Raw genomic sequence first — 21,409 nt, 5'->3', positions numbered from 1 at the left:
AGGAAGAATGGGGGTGGGATGGGATGGGATGGGATGAGATGGGATGGGGTGGGATGGGATGGGATGGGATGGGGTGGGATGGGATGGGATGGGATGAGATGGGATGAGATGGGATGGGGTGGGATGGGATGGGATGGGATGGGATGGGATGGGATGGGATGGGGTGGGATGGGATGGGATGGGATGGGATGGGATGGGATGGGATGGGATGGGATGGGATGGAAGGCTCCTCCAAGGGATATGCAGTTTTATTCTCTCACAGACACTTTATGACCCTCCAAGGCACCAAGGACCTTGACTATGCAGGTCTTGCTTTTAGGTGTCACATCCTGTTGCTTCCCAGAGGATTATGGTGGGCCCTCACTGCTGTTAACCACCTACTGCTCTCTGGACTGCAGTGAAAAATCAGCCCACACCTTCAAGACAAGGAGGGAGGATCAGGGTCGAAAGCGCAGGGAGCACTACAAACATTGGGACAGAACAGAACAAGGGTGTATAAAAGGTAAGGACAAAGTAAGATGATGAAGATGGCCTGGGCTGATCCTAGACTGACTCCCACTTTGTCTTCTTTCCCACATACTAGTTTCTGCTTCTAGTCCATAGCTGCTTCATATATTAAAGTATCAGCTATGCAGCAGACTTGAAAGGACTTAACTGGAGAGGAAAACCAGGGGAAAAGACATAAAACAGACAACTGTTGTAGAGAGAGCTGATCCATCAGCAGAAAAGCCAAGGGGAACAAAACTGCCAAGCAGGGATGCATGGCAAGGAGAAGGTCAGAGGCATGGTGAGGAGGGAAGAAGGGAGGGTAACAACAAGCAGCATTGCCTGAACTACAGCTATTTATTTCTACTGGCCAAACTACCCATCTGGAGGTAAAGGAGAGGTCACTGGAACATGCATGAATACAGTGAATATGGAATAAATGGCTTTTACACTGCAGACTCCCCACCTCAGATGTAGGCTTCCCAGGCTGAAGATGAGCTCAGTGTTGGACCCCTGGAATTTGCTGCTGAATTGTATGACTCATGCTTTGGTTTCCCGAAAACTTTGCCAGTTGGTGTGATGTCCCTCAGGCATTTCTTATATTTGTCTTTCTTAACCCTTTCAAAGTGCCCTGATTTTACAAATAACCTCACAGTTACCAACTCATGGAAGCAGAGTGACACCCTCTCCTACTAAAAGCTGACACATAAGCACACTGAAAAATAAACCAAGTACAAGACTGAGCTTTAGCAATCCATATGATGCTACACTAGAGATACCACAGTTCTGTTGAATCCCTGTGGGAAGGACTATGTCTCCAGGCAGATATGCTTAAAAGCACCAGCATGGGCACCTCCTAGCACCAGAGCATGGCACCTCTGACACCAGAGAGACTGAGATACAGGAGGAGATGGGATGCTCTGAGGCAAATGACAGTATTTGAGCCCAGTGCTATTGGTTGATATCATGTACCTTTGTGTTGTCTGGCACTTCTGGATACACCCTGAAAAAGTGGATAATAAGGCAAATCACAGAGTTTTGTGGAAACCAACCCAGGAAGGCAGTAGTGGGTAGAGACAACATGCCCCTCACCTCCTTCAGTAAAGAAACACATTGACCATGTCTACAGCAGGACTTAAGAGGTGTGGTTTAGTTGTTGCAGGCAAACCAGCACTTTTTAAAAGCCTTATCTAATTAAATATCCTGCTTGACACTGTGTTTAGGCCCATAAAATATTAGGGAGAGATGTCTGAGAGCAGCGAGGGACAGTGAGCAGACCTAGACCACCCTCATTGCCTTCATTGCCCAGGGAAGACTGGTGAGCCAAGGAAATTCTCTGTCTCTCACTGAGAGGGATGGCACTGCTGGGAATTCATGTTCTCACTATCTCCAAAACACGGGGAGCAGCAGCACAAGAAACAAGTCCCTTCCCACTCCACAGCCCAAGGGCAAGCTCATGGAAACATGGCTGGACTGTTATCATGAACGTGCAGAGCAGGGCTGAGCTGAGTTACTGGAAAAAGTCGTTTTTGGAGCCCTCATTTATGGGAAGGCAGACACTCATGCTGTGCACAAGGGCATATGGAAAGCTGCAGATGCACTGCCACTGTTCTCTTCTACATATTTCCCTTCAAAAGACCCCAACAAAGAATTTCAGAACTGTCTAATAATCATGGATGTCTACTGGGAATACCAAAATGGAGAAGAGTTTCAGAAAGTGCTTAGCAAGCACCTGCTAAAAACCTGGTCCCCAGGGCCATCAGATACTTCAGAAAAGGCCAGTCTGACCTTCAGTTGCAGTTTTTTTCCTAAACTGCCATTTTTCAAACTGGAGTTTGCCAGATTGGCCTCTGTCAGCTGATTTGCTAAGACAGAGGAGAAGAAATGCCCTGCAAATGCACTATTGCCTTGAAGCTGTCAACAAGGTGATTTCATTAGTAAAACAGGTCCAGCAGAGAAAGGACAGGAGACAGTATGAAGTGATGCCAAGGAAATAATTTCCCAATACTAAAGAAAAGTGGTTTTGTCCTGGCAAAGGCCTGAAGGTACAAAATAACCATTTCCATACATCTATTGTAACACCATTCAATTTTTAAAAGCTTTCCTTCCATTGTATGTACTATTTTTAATAGTTACTGTAAGGGAAAAATGTCAATACATTCCTAAATTACACTTGTTTACATACAGCCGCACCTCAAATGATAAACCCAGTTTTGTTATGCTGATGCAAATCTCTCAATACTGGGTCAAAGGAGAATCTGAGAAACTTAGTATCTGCGGTACAACCACGAGAAAATGAAGAGACACTTGATTACAGTCTGCAAGAGGTCTCTGGCAACTGAGGACACCATTTTTGAGCAAACAAAAGCAAAATGAAATTCAACAGCTGGGAAGCAAAGATAGAAAAATGCAGATTGTAAACAGACAAGTTATTCAGAGCACCGTCACTAGCCATGAGGAGAAAACGTGCCCAGCAGTGCTGTATCCTTTAAGTCACCTGAAGACTACATCAAGAGTGGGTGTCTTTGGAAAAGACACATTCTAGTTCAACATCGATTTATATGGTCACCTGTGGGAATCATGAGGTGATGTATTAATGAAGGGCCCAGGCTACCCGAGCATAATGGTTCCCCTTGCTTTGAACCTTTTTATTCTGAAGAGTAGCTCAACTTGGTTTGACTGAAGTCAGTTTCTCAGTAACTTAAGTTATGCTGTAATAAATGTGGTTTAAATTAAATAAGTAATCTGCACCAATTTAATTAAGTCTTTTTGAAGTTCTCCTTAGTTAAACCAATGGAAGTTTCTTATCAAAAGCACAGCTTCCCTGAACAAGAGAAGACAGCTAGATGATCCTAAAGTCCAGTAATGTTCCGGGAAACATACTTATATTTTTTGCATGTTTTCACAATTACAAGCAGCTGTAGTGATAGATCAGATTTCCAGTCCTTTCTAAGAAAAGTGTGCATCTGTTCTATTTATTTCTAGCCTCTCAAAGGGTTCTTTAAAATGATGCTCTTTTATGTCAACCAGCTGTGGTGATCTGTGCAAACCATTGCAAGGGTGTAATACGGGGAAGGTCAGTGTTTTCATATCAGTGCTCCAGGCACTCACTTTTGCACTAAATATTTTGCATTTCCAGTCTTCTCAATTAGTCAGCCAGAAAAAGAAAGGAGGGAAAAGGTCTACATTTTCAGTTGAGTATAAAAACACCCATTGGTGAACTTTCTCATGGACATCATGGGAGAATGGCTCTGGCTACAAACCTCCACCCTGCTTTGCACAAAGCCCTTAGCCAGCCGCAAATGTTCAAAAGGAGAGGCTGTGGAAAGGGAGCATTTGGCAAATAAAGGACAACGGCCAGCCTAAGACACCTCACCCTGATAAAATCCAGGCTTTGGCACAAATCTTTGTGTTAAACAGGGACAGAGAAAGTCGAGTAGCAGCAAAACAGAAAGATACAGGCCCCCTCCCCAAAAAACCCAGCTTCTCTTCCAACTTCTTCTCAAGCCATGACCTGGCTTCCTCAAGCCATGAACAACTGTGTGCAAACACCAAGTGGCAACCATCCTAAGAGCAAAATGTCCATCACTTGGGGGAAAAAAACCCAACCATAAGATAAAATAAACCACCCTAAGGAGAGACCGTACTTCCCTTTTCCCAGAGGTTTACTCTTGCTGTTCATAACCTTGCAAAACTCCCCAGTTCCACTGCCAGGAAAGAACTCTGTCACAAAGTCCCGCGGCGCTGACTCGAATCCCGTTCCTCAGAGTCAGCGCTGCATCAGCAGGACACGAGCCCCTGCCCGCTGCCACTGGCTGACACACCAGTTGGCCTCCCACCCTGCATGGGAATCTCATCCTCTCAAACATAGAGACGAAAATAAAAAGGCAGCTGACTTCCAGAAAACAATTTCCAATTGCCCAATGGTAGCTTATGTGCTAACCCTCCTGTACCCAGGCAGCTAACTGGAGAGGTAAATCTCTGGAGAAGAAAAAACGCCTTGCTCTATCCAGTGCTGTCCTATTAAAAGTAACAGGTAACTGTCAATGTTTAGAGGGAAAAAAAAAAAACCACTTACAGGTCTGAAGGATTTGAAGACTTTTTCCAATATTTCATGGAGTGTCTTTTTCCCACAGGAGGAGATGTAGTCCTGTGCAAGCTGCAGAAAAGGTAGGCAGTCCTCACTTTCGCTCCACACATGCTGAAAGCCAACAGCAAGACAAGAAAGGGGAGGCATTAACAGGAATTCACGCCAACCTTTCCATGGGATTTTATAAGGTGACATGTTGTAAACATCAGCCAAAGTACACCTAGCCTCCTGCAGTTCAGACCTGCCCTGGGGACAGCCACTGGCAGGCTCTTTCAGAAGCCATGTTTCTGAGGAGGAATGTGGATTTTACTAACATGATGCATCAGAAATCAGGGAAATCAATCCAGAAGCAGATATGCCTCATGGTTGCACCAGCCATGAAGGGTACATGCACTTGGCACACGCACATTTTACCTATAAAGGTGTTTTTGTTTGACATCAGCCCTGCTCAGACCTGGAAGTCATGCTCGGTTTTCTCTTTTTCTGCATCCTCTGCTGCAGTGAAGCCCTCAGGAAGAGCTAAAGCTTCTCTTTGTCTTCCTGCCATTAGTGCAAATATGATGCGACCCTGGAGGTGGAACTTGATGTGTAATTCTCTCAATGATGCAGAAGATGCAAAATCTGCCTGCAGGCTAGACACAGAGCCACAGAGAGATGTTTGGGCACTCACAGCATTCTGACACTTTGAGCCTCCCACCCTGTTTTGAGATATATTCTTCCTGGAACCCCACCTTCTCTTCCCAGACAGGCACATTTAAACCCATTTGAGATCCTCCTGTCTTACTCCTGCTCTGGAGATGCTGGCTCCCCAGCCTTACACTGTGAAGCCTCTCTCAAAACTGATGTTTATTCTGCTGCTAGGAGGTTGTTTGAAACTGAGCTGGCAAGCAATGGAGGGAGCACCCAGACAACAATGCTTCCTGTGCCCAAGGGCAGCTAATGCATCACCTTAAACACCTTCTGCTTGAAGACTTGGTGCATGAGACTGGCTTAGGCAGCTTGCCACACAGAGAAGTTCAATACTGCCAGATTGGTTTGAGACTTGTACCTCTCTTTTTGCACAGCAGCTCTTTTCCCCAAAGTACCTTTTTACTTGCTATAAACAGCAGGTTAAGCTTAAACCAGGAAAGAGGAGGATCTCTCCAAAGCTTAACTAACATTCAGGGAAAAACTCAAAAATGACAGATGTTTCAATCCCTAGCATAAGGCTTGCATGTTGTCTTCCTCTTCAGTGTTGAGTACCTGCCAGGGATGCAGTTTTGTACTTAATGAAGGAAAACAGTACTTAACATCATCTAAACTTCACCTTTAAGATAAAACCTGTAATTGGTTTGCTATGAACCTCACTTGACCTACATTTTCCTTGCTGCTTGTTGCACTTTACAAGCATAAACAGTGAAATGTTCTGTTATGAAAAGAGCCCTGCATTACTGAGTAGGTTCTGCTCTTTCCATACAACCAGAGTCATGTCTTAACCATTCTGGCAATAAAAATAAGTTCTTTACAGTCTTGCCAATTCTCAAATGCACATACCACAAGTCTCATGATACTCCATGTCATCTTAAGAGTCATGGGCCTTGTAATCCTATGAATATACAACTAAATCTCAGCTTCTGTTTACAACAACAGCAACAACAAAAGTCTGCATTTTGTGATTTCTATGGCCTAAAAAGGCAGAATGTACATGAAGTAAACTCAAATGAGCGCTCTTCAAAATATCAAATGAACACTTCCAAATCACATTTTAAAAACAGCCTTTGGAGAAGGTTTTGGAGGTCTGGCTCATGATTTCTTCATACTTGGGGTTAGCAAAAACTGTTTAGTTACTCCTGAACTTCAGAGCTGAATGTTGCAGCTTGGCAATTCCTGGCTCGTGCTAGACCTGTTGCAATTGTTTATATACATAAAACAATAATTACTGCTGAGATCCTTATTCTTGTTTACATTGTGGCTTCTTTTGACTACCAGAGCTATACACAGGAGCTTCCACATAAATGAAAATCAGGCCGTGCCCTTTAATAAATCATAGCTGGTTTGTGCCCCAGGGAAAGTTAACCCCATGTTGTCCTATCATGTTTTTACAATCTCTTTTTAAGCTGCACCATATTTTAGACACCAGTGTGAATTCATCAGCACTAGGCAAAATAAGATGATCTAGCACAAGGGGAAAACCTAAGAGAATAACCTGATCACTGAGTTTTTGAGGAGATTTTTTTGCATAGCATCATAGGACAATTAGCAAGAAACAATCCCAAAAATCTCCCCACCTGCAGAGGATTTTAAATGTTGACTGTAGTAACAAACGCACTATGAACGGTTTCATGTGCCATTAGTGCACACATCTCATTTGGAAACGGGTTGATTTAATCTTTTCCCTCAAAAACCTCAACCATAGTAAGGACCAGCGTTGTAATGCCTGTAGGTTCAGCTGCATCTACAGCTCTCTGTGGTGGTTCAGTGCTGCACCCAGGCAGCACAGGAACTGTCTCAGCACTGACTCACCCATCTCCAGAGGAACCTGTGAAAGGAATTTCAGCCTTTCAAAACAAAAACAAACATAATTTCAGGATTGAGCTCCTGCTTAGAAAGTTCAGTAAGGCTGCATATATGGAGATGCTTTTCCTGGAAAACCTGATGCCTGAGGATCTCTCTGCAGTGGGAGAAGGTGGCTGCTGGCTAACTGATGGGCCACTGTGGCTATGCAATTAAAAGAATATTAACTTCATCATCAGAGTATGTGTTTTCCAAGCTTGCCCAGTTTTGCTCACAGTTGCTTTGTGTCGCTACAAAAGCACACAGCCACTAATTTCCACCTCAGCTGCCCTAAGATCATGGTTGAATTATTTAGTTCAGCATCTACACACAGCACATAGCTGAGGAAATTAACAGGGCTGCATCTGGAGGGGTTTGCTTTCCCTCACACCTTTCAATGACTCAGTGTAGCTGGATGACAGAATCACTTGCTGGCCCACCTTTTTCTAAGCAGCCCACTTGTGCACGACAGCAAAACTTTTTATTTGTGGGGATGATTTGACTTGCATAAAATATTCAGACCCACTGACTCTGTTCTGAAATATTTTCAGGAAATCTTGCAGCAAGATGGTATTACATTTTTATTTGTTTTATTAGTTACTTTGAATACCAGTAATAACATGGTGACAAAACAAACAACAGACTGTAAGGAACAGCATCACAGCCCTCATTCTCCCTGATTATGGCTACACGAGTCCAATTAATTTCTGCAGAACCTCAGGAGAATCAGGAGCTGAATTATACATTGTTCAGCTATCTAAAATGCTGATTTGGAATTTCTGTGTCCAGGTGGTACTGAAAATGCCAATAAGCAGCATGGGTCTCCTGCATCCCTAGCATGTTAAAAGCCTAGCCTAAAGATTATCTTTTCAGGAAATGAAAAGTGTCAGATTGTTGTGATCTGGGATCTCTGATGTTAGACAAAATTCAGTGTTTTTCTCCCCTAGATTGCACCTTTGCAACTTTTCCACGTTTTTCTCTTCTCCTCTTTCCTTTTAAGTTCATCATGCTCATCATTTCCTCCTTACAAGTGGGTTATCATGGAATTCTCTGGCACCTCCTACATAGCTTTTTAAGTCGCATCATTATGAAATGACGACGTAAAGAAAGAACAAGAATACCAGGCAACAGATGCTTATGAAATGTGAAGCTCCTGTATAAGAGGCACAGGGTGCAAGGCAGCTGTAAAGTGTGTCACTATGAATTCTGTTTATATTTACTCATTTTCACACTCCACACTGCCATGCAACAAGGCTTAAAGTGCAAATGATAACCAGTCCCTTGGCTTGTACTAAGCCTCCTTAAAATAAATTTTAGCCTGCAATTGCACATGGAAAGCAAAGTTATAATCTGGAACATTAAAAAAAAAGGAAAGTGACTGCAAAAAAACAAGATAATCAAGCTGGGAGCAGAAATTAAGTCCCAAAGTGCCCTAGGAGAAGGAAACAGGATGCTGGAGAAATCTAATCACTAGTGGGTCTTAATCATATTAAAAGAAACATCATCTCTTTAAAGAATTAAGAATGACACATATCTGTCTGACTTAAAAGTATTGTCATTACAAAAAGTGCCTCAACTAATAGGGCCAGAAAAGACAGAAGAAAACACCACACTAGTTTTCCACTGTTTATGTTCCAGACTTGACAGGAGTTGGCCCTTTGCTCCATTTTACTAGTGGTGACTCTGGGCAGGGAGTTCTTCCCACACCAACCCTGGACTGAAAATATTTTCAAAATAGAAGGGAAAATGTGGTTTCAAAAAAAAAAAAAAAAAAAAAAAAGGGCCAGCACTGAAATAGGGTCTGAAGCTGCAAAAGATTTCCTTTTGAAGTTGACTGGACTTTGTACGGAAGAGTTCACTCAATTACTGAGCAGCGTACAAAGAAACAATACATGCCTAAGAAAAATAAAGAGACTTTGTCTGCAATTTCCAGTATCATTAGTTGCACTGGAAGCATACGTATTCCTGTTTAGGAGTGCAGCAGGCATGGCTCTCTCTGGACACAGGCATCTCTAGAGAGGAATGAGAACTGGGGTCTGGTAGGCTCAGAGGTGCTGATAAGACAGATGTGCAGAGCTATTCCCACAGAGGACTGAGAAAATCCACAGCCTGAGATACCTCACTGCTACATCTGAAGGTCTCATGAATCCCTGGACAGATGCATAACTAAACTCCAGATAACTTCTTTCATAATTCAGCATCACCCTCTACTCGACACAATAAACAAACAAACAAATAAATAAATAAATGTCCTCCTCGCCGGGATCTGTGGTCCTGGAGAAGTCACTTCACTGCTCTTTGTTTCCTCCGCCCCATCTGTCTAAAGGGCTCACTCTGCACTTACCTGTTGGAAAGGGAATTAGCAATTATTTGCCAAGCAAGTGGAGGGATGAAACTTGCTCCATGAAAGGAAGAACCCACAACATTCCTACAATAAAAGTGCTAGGAGCTGTTTTGTGAAAATAAGCAAACCAAAATCCTTTCATTGAAGTTAACTGGCACTTGGCAGCTTACAAACCCGGTGGCGAGGTGCCGCTTTTCCGTGACTCTTCCTGCACTTCTGCTCACCACCGGGAAGGGTCTGGCCGAGGGGAAAAGCACCCTTCGACCCTTCCCAAAGACCGAGGTTATGGTGCCGGAGCTTTTTCCGCACTAACTCGGCGCTGAACTCCGCGAGAGGCGGCGGGGCGGGGGCGCCCGGCCGGCACCTGCACGGATCCCGCGGCGGGTCCGGGGGAGCAGCGCGGGGGGGGGGCGCGGCCCTCCTGTCATCCTGACTCCATTTTATTCCTGCCCATTCTCCATTTGCCGTGACAGCCCTGCCAGTCCTCCCGTCCCCGCGCCGTGCCCCAGCCCCGGCACCCCGGGAGGATGGAGGGGCCGCGGGGGGAGCGGCAGCTGCAACCCCGCGGGGCGCGGGGCAGGCGGGGGGGACCGCCCCGCTCCTCCCCGCCCGCCCGGAGCCCGCAGCCACCCCGGGCCGGGCGATGGGAAAGGGGGGGCGTGGGGTATCCCTGCCCGCAGCCGTGCCCGCGGGGCCGCCCCCCGCCGGCAGCCGACTCCATTTTGCAGATTGTGGGAGGATCCCCCCGGCCCCCGGCCCCGCCGCCCTCCATCACCGCATCCCTCCCTCCCGGGCACGGCCCCGTCCCCCGCCCCCCCCCTCCCCCGGCGCTCCCCCTCGGGTGCTTCCCTCGGGCTCCGGGGATCCGCACGGACGGAGCGTCCCGGAGCGGCGCGAGGGCTCCCCGCGCCTCCACGCACCCGCGCGGGGGGTGCCCCGCACGCCCGTGACCGCCGATCCCCTCACGGGGCACTCACGAAATTGTCGCCGCAGGCGGCCTCCGGGCAGAGCACGTAGAAAGAGACGCCGGGCTCGGCGTAGAAGTCCATGCGCCGCTCCGTCTCCTCGGCGGCGATGAGCTGGAAGGGCGTGCGGGCGCACCACCGCTCCGCCGCCTCCGCCAGCGCCTCGAAAGCCATCGCCGACCCCGCCGCCGCCGCCGCCGCCGCCGCCTCCCGCCCGCGTCCCCCGCGCCGCCCGCGCCTCGCGCCGCCCCGCGCCCGCCCCGCGCGCCGCCCCTCCCGCCCCCCGCGCCGCGCCTCGCGACCCGCGCGCGGCTCCCGGCACCGGCCCCGCTGGAATTCGCCGCAGACAATTGACTCGACGCCTTCTGGCAACTTGGGGGAGAGGGGGGGGGGGGGGAAAAAAAAGGAAAGCCCCACGCATGAACGCGCTGTCGGCCAGACCGGGCCTCGCATCGCCGCTTCCCGTCCCTCTTCCCAGAGCTGGGCCGGAATCTCGGCAGAACCCATTGTGCTGAGCACACGGGTACCCCCTGTGCTGGGTTCCGTGGGAGCCACCCACGTGTGGGCTGCTCAAATACGGACAGAATCACCCCGCGGCACTGGAAAGCTTTACGGAGGTTCCCCCTGGCCCGCTGTCCCGTTAAGCGTGGATCTGTGGGTCTGCGATGAGGTTCACGTTACTCTTCCCAGCTTGTCCCGAGGGATTATCTATATGTCCAGCCACGGCGTAGGAGATAGGAGAGCTTATCTGCATTTATAAAGGGCCTTAGGTTTGCATTGGCGTGCACTGTGCTGCAAAGGAAAACAAATCCTCACAGGCCTGGGTGGGTTTTCAGTGGGAAGCCCGGGAATTCATAGAGGTGAATGGGAAGCGCAGAGCCCGTACACGGCAGTGGGCAGAGAAGTTTGCACGGACAAAGAGGACACTGGCCTCTGCATTCCCATGGCAGGTACCAAAAGCCCAGCTGACTGGGTCAGTGTCGCACATTGAGCGCTCCCATCGTATGTATCAGTTGGTGCATAAATCATTCGACCACTGCGAAATAATGGTGAGGTCACCAGAGGTCTTTTCCAGCCTCAATGACCCTGAGGTTGGCTCGGTTACAGCGTGGTGGCGATAACGATCCTGTGATTCTAAGCTGCAGGGAGAATGTGACTGAGCACGGCAGCCCCAGCAAAGCTGCGGCAAGGACGCGTTCCCGCCGCCTCCGGCTGACCTGGGGCACGCTCCGAGCACCCGCGCTGCCGTGCTCAGCCCCACGGTCACTGACTCCTGCTGCTGGCTTGTCACTGATGTGGCCGTGGGTGCAGCAGAACGCAGTGCTAATGACAACACAGAGAAAATCCTCTGCTGGCGTTGCAGCGAAGCGCTGAGGTATCGGGAAATGCCGACAACACGAGTGCTTGTGCAACTGTAACTCAGCTCCTTTACGCATGGTGGGATGTGACTGCTTGCTGTTTTTTCCACCAAAGGATTTTTCATTTATTCTGCACAGGTATTTTGGATAACGCCCTCGTTCCTGGGGTGCTCTTAGAGTGGCAAGTGCTGAGCACTCCTCATTACACTTGGAGCTGTGCTCTGAATGTGCGAAACATGGTAAAAGTTACTGGTTCCCAAACTCCTGATCCAGGTGCCTCAAACCTCAGAATCCGGGTGTGCTCTTGTAGGTGCCTATCGTGGTCCTGGCACATGTCCCTTCTCCAGGTCAAAATGAGGCAACATCAGTCTCCTAGCTCCTGCATAAGTCTGGTGAGTGCAGTAATACCTGCTAAACACTCGCTCTGTGGGGTACCTGTGGAAGACCTGTGGCTCTGCAGGCAGCCTGAGGCTGGAGCAATGAATCCTGACTAGCTAGAAAGGAAGTCCTAAACCTCTTGCCACTTCCTGAAGAAGCCAGGGGTCCTGCAGAAAACCAAATGTTTCCGCAGGCTGCTGGGGTTCCAGGTGTTGGCAGAGCGGTGAATCCTGTGCAGGACTTTTCAACTTTAATATTCTCTCATCGTTGGGTATTTGGTCTTTTCCTTTCCAAGTGCATTTAAGTAATTAGCATAAAAATGGGACATAGGAAATATTTTCCCCTAATATGTGACATTTACAGCTTGCCTGTCACTAGTGGGCGGGGAGCCACCACTTAGGCAGAGATCTCTCCTGCCACAGGGCTCAGCCACCGAGGTCAATCCCAATCCCACTGTCTCTCGTATTCCCAGAGATCTGGCTTTGTTTTCTATTCTCCCCAAAGACCATGCTGGCACTGGATGAGGATGTGGTGGTGGGAGTAAAGCCTTGGCCTTTCCTGTAGTGTTGGGGCCATTGGGTTTGGGGTCTCCCAAGGTGGACAGCCAGGCAGCCATGTCCTCCTGTCTGGCAGCCAACAGCAGTAAGGGGAGGTCAAGGCTGTGTTGCAAACAGGCACAATTTTCAAATAAATGGGGTCACAGTGTTAACACCTATGATTTATGTGCATTTTCAAAGCCCCACATGAACAACTTTTTAGTCCTTAAAACATCACTTTGAAGTATGTGATGTTCGTTATCTCCCTTCTGTGGAGTAGGGAAGCTGACAGGTTTCAAGTGAGATTTTAAATATCTTATTGCAGCATGCACTGCAAAGTCTTTTGTCGTGTTTGAGGGTGCAGCCATTCAAATCACAGAGATGTGATTATTTGTTTATTTACGTGTGATGAGTCTCTTTGCTCCAACACCTGTACCCCAAAAGCAGATTATAAAAACAGTCTGGTAAAGGGTAGTGATTTTGGCAATGCAGAAGTGTTGTTGCAGAGCAAGCCAGGCTCAGTGGCCCTGACTGTTGTGCTGAGGGGTGGACACGTGGATGCGGTGCAATGCTCATGACACCCTTATGCCTCTCTGCAAGTCAAAATCAGCAGCACCCGCTGCTTCTTCGGCGAGATGAGGAGATGGCCAACAGTGCTGAGCAATGCCTGAGTTTTTCTGGAATAGTGTATACTGAAATCACACACATGGTTTTCCTTCCTGCTTGTTTCAAATACCCATAAGCATCCATGCCCCAAGGCATGGCCACCTAAGGGGAGCAAGTACCTTCTTGGGAGAGAAGATGGGGGGGTCAAGGAGCCGTCCGCTGTGGCAAAGATGGTTTACAGAAGGGAAACCAGAGGGGAAGTAGTTTCCCCTATCCTGAGGGGATGCACTTCTGTCTCCTCTCCTTCTGGAACACAGCAGCTCTGATGCTTTCTGTTACCCTGATCCAGGCCATAGAGAGGGCAGGGAAACGTTGCTAGATCGTTTCAGAGGGATGCCAGTAGCCAGTAACTCTGACCAGCTGGAAAACACATTTCACTTTGAAGAGCATATGGAGAGCATTAGGAAGAGAGAGCATGTGCACTGCCATAGCCATGCTAGTTGGAACAAAAATATAAATGTCAGCATTTTACAGGTGACTCCTAGTTTTTGCAGGTTCTATACCTCTGCAAAAATTAAAGAGTCAGCTGAGAGGGGAGTGTCAACATGAGGGCTGAGTGGATAAGCCAATTTTCTGCCATTTGCATAGACTGGAGGAGGTGTGGAGGGGAAGGTTTTCAAAGTACCTGGTTCCCAGGAGTTACCTTTACAAAAGCCTCTGCAATGCCTGGTGATGAGTGTGGTCTAGAAGGCTAAGGAAGGGCAGAGTACCTTGCTAGGTGTTTACTACTCCTCTGCTCCCCCTGGACACACTGACACTGGGAAAAGATGTAGGGAAGGCGAAGCAAGAAGCTGCAGAAGGTGGAGAAACAGAAGGGTTTCTGAAATGTGTCAGACAAACACAATTTGCCCACAGCTGTGGTATCTCTCTGAAACACTGAGCCACTGTTCTCCTCTACAGCGGGCTAGAAATCTGACAAATTCCACTTGTGGACTGGCCACCTTCAAGATTTATTTTTTGCTCCTTTTTTTTTTTTTTTCTGATGAAGGGCCCTCATTGGTCTGCTTTTGGTGAAGTGCCAAGCAATTCGCATTAATTCGCCTGACCAGCTGTAAGAACCCAATTGCCCTCCTGCAGCCCTCATTACGCACCCTCCCTGCTGATCCAAACACAGAAAGGTCAGGAGGGTGAGCGCCAGTAAATTATAAGTGATACACCCTTAGCTGCTGTGCTGTGTCAGCTTGTTCTCTTGCACCTCTACATTGTATCTGCAGTTTGGGCTCCCAAGGAAAGACTGCTTCCCTTCTTCTGCAACACAAATGCATCAAGAAATCCTGGGGGAAATAAAATAGGTGAGGGGGGTTGATTCCTTCATGGACAACGCCTCATAGACCTTTATACCACGGACCTTTAAAAAGAAAATATTTCTTATTTTTCAGTACTGGTTCATTCACAACATGTTTTTCACACATCCAGAGTTGTCCTTGACACTTGCACTTGCTTGAGAGAGGCGCTGGAAGAGCTGTCCCTGCAAAAGGCTGGTCTATGCAGGGCTTCCAGTGGTGTTTGCATCCTCGCAGCGTTTCCACCGAGCCTTTAACACCATTGCACGTCCTGCTGCAGCAGAGCAGCAGGGTGTTGTTCCAGGGACTCAAGCTGAGTGACTGTTGGCCAACAGATCAGTGCTAGGCTGGAGTCCAGGAGCCAACATGTTGGTAGCTTGCAAATTGTTCCCCCACCTTACTTCCCTGCTCCTGAGGATACTCAGCTTTCCAGGCAGCAGCCTGTGTTTATCTTGTCTATAATGAGGAGCACAGCTGTGGCTGTCCTCTTTGCTTTGGGTTCCCTTTCTTCCTTTTTTTTTTTTTTTTTTTTTTTTTTTTTAACCCAATGGCAAATGGAGTTGAGGAAAGAGCAAGAAAATTTTGAGGAATAATCCAAGCCGAGACATGTTGTAAAGGGAAAATGAGTTAGAAATGCACAGTTTCTCAATTTAATTAAAATGATAGTTAAAAAATCTGTATAGAATAAAGATCCTGCTCCTCCCACAAATCCTCCGTTTGAAGTAAGTGGTTGAACATCCTATTGCTTTGGCAGTAAGAAATTAAACACATAAATAGTGATGAAGATCTGGGCTATGAAAAATCCACTTGCTTAATTAGCAGCTTTCCCTGGTGTCATTGCCAGCTCCAAAATATGAACTTAGATTTTAAAAAGGCATCAAACAACCCCTGCATCAGTCCTCCTCCTAGTCCCTGCTTTTTAGCAATAGGAAGATAGTATGTTAAATGTGAGGGAAAATATACTGATGCACTGTCCTCTTCCTGGTCTTTGGGCAGGCACTTTTGAAGTCTGTATTGCTGTTGACATCCAGGCCAGCAGTATCACACCACATTGCTGGGTGCTGTGCAGGAACAGCCCGGTGTCCCCCCGCTGGTTTGACAGTGCCGTGCACTTGTTAGCAAGTGGCACTATCAAACTTACGGCAGGTTACATCTGTGAACAGTGCACTGAAATATGATGGAAATATTTGATGACTCAGCAAGCTGATGGTGATGTGAGGCTGGATTAACTATGGATCCTTTCACCTGAAGCTTTTTATCCATCTTCCCTTTATTCTGACCCTCCAAGCCTGGTACAAAGCCTTTATCCTGTCACGTGCTGGTAAAGCCAACACCAGCTGATGTTGAAAGATGATTTTCCTTGAAGGTTTCTGAAGCTCAGGCTGCATACACTTTTAACATTCTGCATCCTTTTGGAAACAGTAGGTTTCAGACACAGACACAATGGTAGGAATGAAGAATTGTGAACTTTTTTTAGGGCTTAGCAAGCAGCTAGCCAACATGGCCAGACAGGAGGCTTAGTGAGCCCAGACTGGATACAAGGGTTGGAGAAATTGGGAGCAGAGCACTGGATAGCTTCTGCCCTTGCATCTTTTTTGGACACAGAAGTTGGTACATCACAGTTCCTGCCTTTTTCCACCAGGAAGTATCTGCCAGCACTCTTGTTTATTGCTGGATCTGTGTGTACATGAGCAGACCGTGTAAAGCCAGGAAAGCCAGGTGGGGGAGACATTATGAATTGGCTAACTAAGAGCTGAAAGGTGACTTTGCAAAGACCTGAATGTCATAAGGCACCATAATCTCTTCAGGCAAACAAACAGGATTTTTTTTTTGTCAATTTGTGATCCTTTATGATATTGAGAGGGCACAGAACTGTAGACCGTCCCTGATTTTCAGATGAATTGCTCCACTAATATAAAAGATATTCTCATAATAGTCGCAAATTAGTTGATTGCTTGAAGTGCCAGAATCCTTAATGCTCTGCTATTTTAACATATGGAAATTGATTCAACACTTATCATCTATTTAGAGATGTAAATTTATTGAAAAAGATGCCACTTCTTCTTAAGCTTTAGGCAAGCTCTGATACTTAGATTTCTGGGCACAAGCGGGTTTTTACGAGGACTTATGATTTTAACTGCAGAGATTTACTTTCCTTCTGAAGGAGGGGAGAAGCAGAGGAAAACGGACTGTATTGTCTGTGAGGGGAAAAAAAAGATCCTGGTACAAGCACTGGTGTGAACTGACACAGATAGGGCAGTATCTGGCACATCATACCCTGAGGGTCTTTTCCCAAGCACAGCAGTGGCCCAGACCTCGCCCTAACTTCTGCTGCTATTGCTCTGTAAGTCTACACTGGTGGTGGAAGTGTCCCTTATTTCTTACACAGCCCCTTGCCTTAGGGGAAGAGTAGTGAAAAATCAAGCACAGGCAGTGACAGCAATGACATTGGCCAGGTCAACCCCCCCCATGGAAAAGAAAGCTGTCCTCCTTTCCAAGGTTAGCCTAAGCTTCTAAAAGCAAACAGCCTCGGTCTCTTGGGATGCCTTCCTGCACGGGCAAGCCCTGTGCTGATGTCATGGGCATGAAGCTGCTGATAGGATTAGATGGGAAAGTCTGGAGCCTGGTCCTAGCTGTGGTTTTGATTTGGCATAGTCACTTAGCACCTTATAAGATGGAGATTTGTGTGTATTAATTAGGAATACTGTTCATGCCTTAGAGCTTGTGAAAATACGAGTTTCTCATATGGAAAAAGATTTTTTTTTTTTTTAATGGTTGTCTTAGCTATTTGATCCTGTGTTATTATTATTCAGTATGATTCATATATTAATGCAATACCAAGAATGTCTCCATAAGGCCTAATTTTATGCTTCTGGGATTAAGCAGTATTTCTTAATGTGTTTCTTATCCCAGTATTTTTGCAGAGAAGCTGGAATGGGGCCAGTTCACGCAATGTGCCTACACACTAGTAGTTAGCCCAGGTCAGGAGGGCACTTACAAAGTGAATGCCCCAATCACCCTACTTACCCTGCTGTGGTTTGCATCATGAAGAGGGCACAAGAGGCGGCTTCCTCTCAGATGAAAGGCGGACAGTGTGCACATTTCAATCTCAGCACTCCCCTGCATTATGGATCTGCTCCCAGGCTGTACTACTTGCTAGCACAGACACAGCTGCACTATATTTATTGCACCTTAAAATCTCTCTCTCGATGGCATTTGGGAGTTGAGTTCCCTGGCTGGATTAATTAACCACCAAGCCTGGTATTTTTACTGGCTAATGGTTAATCAGGGGCTTTATTTTCTAGTTTACACCATCTAGTTTATGATGTTGAGTCCAGCCTCAGCAGCGTGGAAGAAAACTCTGGCTCTGTTTCTGAGGTAAAGCATCTTAGTGTCTTGCATAAACCTGAAAAATTAATTTGGAGTAAGAAAGGGTTATAACAGAGCTGGCTTTGGAAGTCACTTCTTGGGGTCTGGCTCAATCAGAATCTTTACTCCCAGTGGGAACTTGTGATGTCCCTTTAATACTCACTAGCTCTGCTTTGAAAGTAGCAGGAAACCACCGCAGTCTGCAGCTGCTGAGTGACCCTCATCCCTACCCTTCCCTTCTGCCATCTCTGTCCAGCGGTCCCAGACCCAAATAACTCTCTCTCTTCCCTAATTACAATGACTGCATACATAAATATAACACTTCTTACATCGTGAAGGAGGGTAACCAGTAACTCTTGGGGCGTTCAAAGCTTCTCTACCATATAGGCGACCTCTCACCTTGGTTGTGCTGGGCTGCTATGAGGCTATGGTGGGACTCAGCTGGCAGAACACTGTGGTTGCCATCACTGGATGGTCTCTCACTTTTGTGTCCTGTCCACCTCAGTCCCATCAATGGCCCTGCTGTCATCTCCTCTGAGCAAAGCACTCCCAAACATCTCCCATTCAGCTTCCCGATGCACACGTGGCGCAGCCTGTGGCTGTGGTGTAATTGACCATTTTGACCACACACTTACACAAATTTTGTCATCTTTGCTATGTGTGATGAGCATGCAGGGCTCATATCACAGGCTCTGTGTTCCTGGCAGACTATCACAATCTTGATACATATTTGAAGCACTGGAGTGAAACCCATGATGCTCACTGAAGTATTTGGTAGCTGTTTTCCTGAGCGAGCACTTGTTCAGTTTTGTTAGTGCTGTCAATGTCTGGCAGTAGGAAAACGTTAAGGAGGTGTCAGAGCTATGGAGGAAAAAGCCAATTCCCAAGTTACGGAGGGGTGATGGCAGAATTTATGGGCTGACAGGGATGGTGAAAGAGCAGACAATTATATCTTACTGGCAGCATGCAGGGCATGTTTTCCTTCAGAGCTGACCCTGTACAAGTGTGCCTCAAAGATTTTCATGCAACATCCTACAACAAAGCTAGCTGGTCTGGGAAGAAGCACAGGTCAAAATTTTCCTGTAAAACCTTCAACATGATATTTAGTGCATTTTTACTCTCTGCCCTTCACAAAGCCCTGTTTTTACAAGATTATGAGAATTAAAATCTCAATCAGAGGTACCAGAACCTACAGGTTCTGTGGGATTTCAAGTCAGATTCATGTAATTCCTTCTAGATATCCCATCAGTTGTCTCATCTAGTTGTCAATGCCATTCAAAAAGCATGCAGCACACAGAAGAACAAAACACGTCAGCCTCCCTCCAGTCCCTGCTTCCACCAGCACCTGCCTAAAAAGTTGGGAAAATGTGGGTACCCCCACGACACAGGGCACACAAAACCTCACTGACAGAGCTAAACAAAATTTAGTGAGGCAAATCATCCCCTCAAAACTCTTGCACAAATCTCTTTAGCAAGGTATTTTCAACCTAATTTTTCCACAACCTCCACTCCTCCCAGCCACAGGGCAATGGTAGCAATGAATTTTGTGTTCAGTTTACAACAGTGCTGTGAGATCAAGTCAGGCTAGCTCCGGCCATGGCTCCATGACAGCATCCTCAACACATGCAGCATCGGCTTGAGGTCTTTCACCCTCTGTCATCTTGCCCTTTCTTTCTCTTGTCCGAAGGAATACTGTTTAGTATGAAGGCAAAGACAAGGAGGGATTACAAGGTTTTTGTCATTTACAGTAAGTTTAGAGCAAGGGTGAATACAGCCAGTGCATTTGTAACGTTTCAACACCTACCCCCTTTCCTGTAAATTCCTGCAGGATTTTTTGGCAGGAGAAAGCATAACTATGCTAGAAGTAATGGAATTACGAAAGAAAGAAAGGAAGGGAGTGTAAGCAGTGGGAATAGGAAGCAATAGCTAAACAGAGACTTTTCCATTTATATACACACCCTTCTCACATAAACCAGAGGCAGCTATTGCCTAACTGACTATTAGTTTTGTTAATCATCTTCTGAGAACGGGGTTTGGGTGTAGGATCAACAACTTTCAGTTCATATGTCTGTCCCCAACACGGAAGGTTTTGTTTGTGAGGCAAGCATCAGCAATACTCTTTTCCTTTTGATAGCACACGTATAACAAACTGTAAATAACCAGACAGACCCAAGATGTTGTCATTCATCGTCAGCAGGTGAATCCACAGTTACCATCAGAAGCCTTCATTCCACCAAGATGCCCATTCCTGGGCAGCTGTGTTTTCCACAGGATCTCTCTGACTCAGCAGCTAGCACACTGAAGCATAGGCAATTACTGAAAATAAGTGCTCTTCAACATATGCATTTCCAGGCTATGCTTCTCTTAGTTTTCAAAAAAAAAAAAAAAAAAGAAAAAAGGATGTGCACAGATTGTTGAATATTTTGGGGTTTTTTTTGACAACTCAAGTAAATGGACTTTGAAGGAGAAAAAAAGACTGTAAAGCCTGGCACATCAAACTCTTTCTAAACATATCTATAAACAGGCCTACATCTAGTCTATGATACAGGAAACTGTGCAAATCAACTAAGGCAGGGCATCTTCAAAATAGCTGTACTACCCACAGTCAAATGCAGAGCTATTCCAAGACACGCTGAAGAAAAACCTTTCTCCATCAGACTGCCTTCTCCACAAAATCGGTTCAGCCAAGACTTGAGAGAGGAGGGGGATGCTTTGGTGGAACAGGAGAGGGCAGTGCCACCCACTCCTACACAAGTGACTCTCATCAGGCGACTGGGACACCTTTTGCCCAGAGGTGGCTGTTCCTGTCGTTTAGCTGGAGTGACTCAAGCCCTGGGGGCTGGAACAAGGGCAGAAATGGGTGGAAGTTTTTTGCACATAACTAAAATCTGAAACATGAGCTTAGGCATTGCTGCAACTGTATTGTAAGACATCCCACCTAGACAAGCAGATGATTGAAGTTGGCCCTTTGGAAACCAACTTTTTTTATATATTAAAAAAATAAATTTTAACAATATTTGAAATTGTGACAATCTACTTAAATCATCATTGTTTGTTACTCCTACAGCAATTCTAGTTATGGAAAGTCATAAGCAGGCCACATTTGCTGCTGACGTTTAAGGAAAGCCAAACCACTGAAATGGATGAAATCACTGAACAGAAGAAACCATCAGAAACCAAAGCTGCCTTGAACTGCTCACCCTGCCGTGGCCAGAAGGCCATGAATGCAAAGAAATCCTTAGTTTCAGTTTATTCTCATAATTGTACTCCATATACACAGTTAATCCAAATTTTAACTAACTGGCATATAAAAGACATTCCTGCTTTATGTGGAAAAATTACTGTGTGGTGATAAGATGTGCTAGTGCTAAAATCCTGCAGGATTAGAACCTACCATGAATA

The 21,409-nt window shown here is 46.4% G+C and overlaps 1 protein-coding gene across 3 annotated transcripts in view; it reads right to left on the bottom strand.

The window, feature by feature from the left end:
- Positions 1 to 10,623, bottom strand: part of MTURN (maturin, neural progenitor differentiation regulator homolog) — a 59,093-nt gene extending 48,470 nt beyond the window's left edge. For 2 of the 3 annotated variants that reach the window (XR_005703271.1, XM_040079901.2), the window contains exons 1-2: positions 10,430 to 10,592; positions 4,565 to 4,687 (exon numbers count right to left, since the gene is read on the bottom strand). Coding sequence is in view for 2 of the 3 variants with exons in the window: in XM_040079901.2 (XP_039935835.1) it covers positions 4,565 to 4,687; positions 10,430 to 10,591 (285 nt within the window). In the remaining variant the exon portion in view is untranslated. Of the gene's footprint in view, positions 1 to 4,564; positions 4,688 to 10,429 lie in introns of all 3 variants that reach the window. The other variant, XM_040079890.2, reaches the window with a different exon arrangement.
- Positions 10,624 to 21,409: the final 10,786 nt, after the last annotated feature.

This window comes from Hirundo rustica, chromosome 1 (genome assembly GCF_015227805.2).
Source record: "Hirundo rustica isolate bHirRus1 chromosome 1, bHirRus1.pri.v3, whole genome shotgun sequence".
Taxonomy (NCBI): domain Eukaryota; kingdom Metazoa; phylum Chordata; class Aves; order Passeriformes; family Hirundinidae; genus Hirundo; species Hirundo rustica.
The sequence above is the reverse complement of the archived record's forward strand: the minus strand, read 5'-3'. Positions and strand labels throughout refer to the sequence as shown.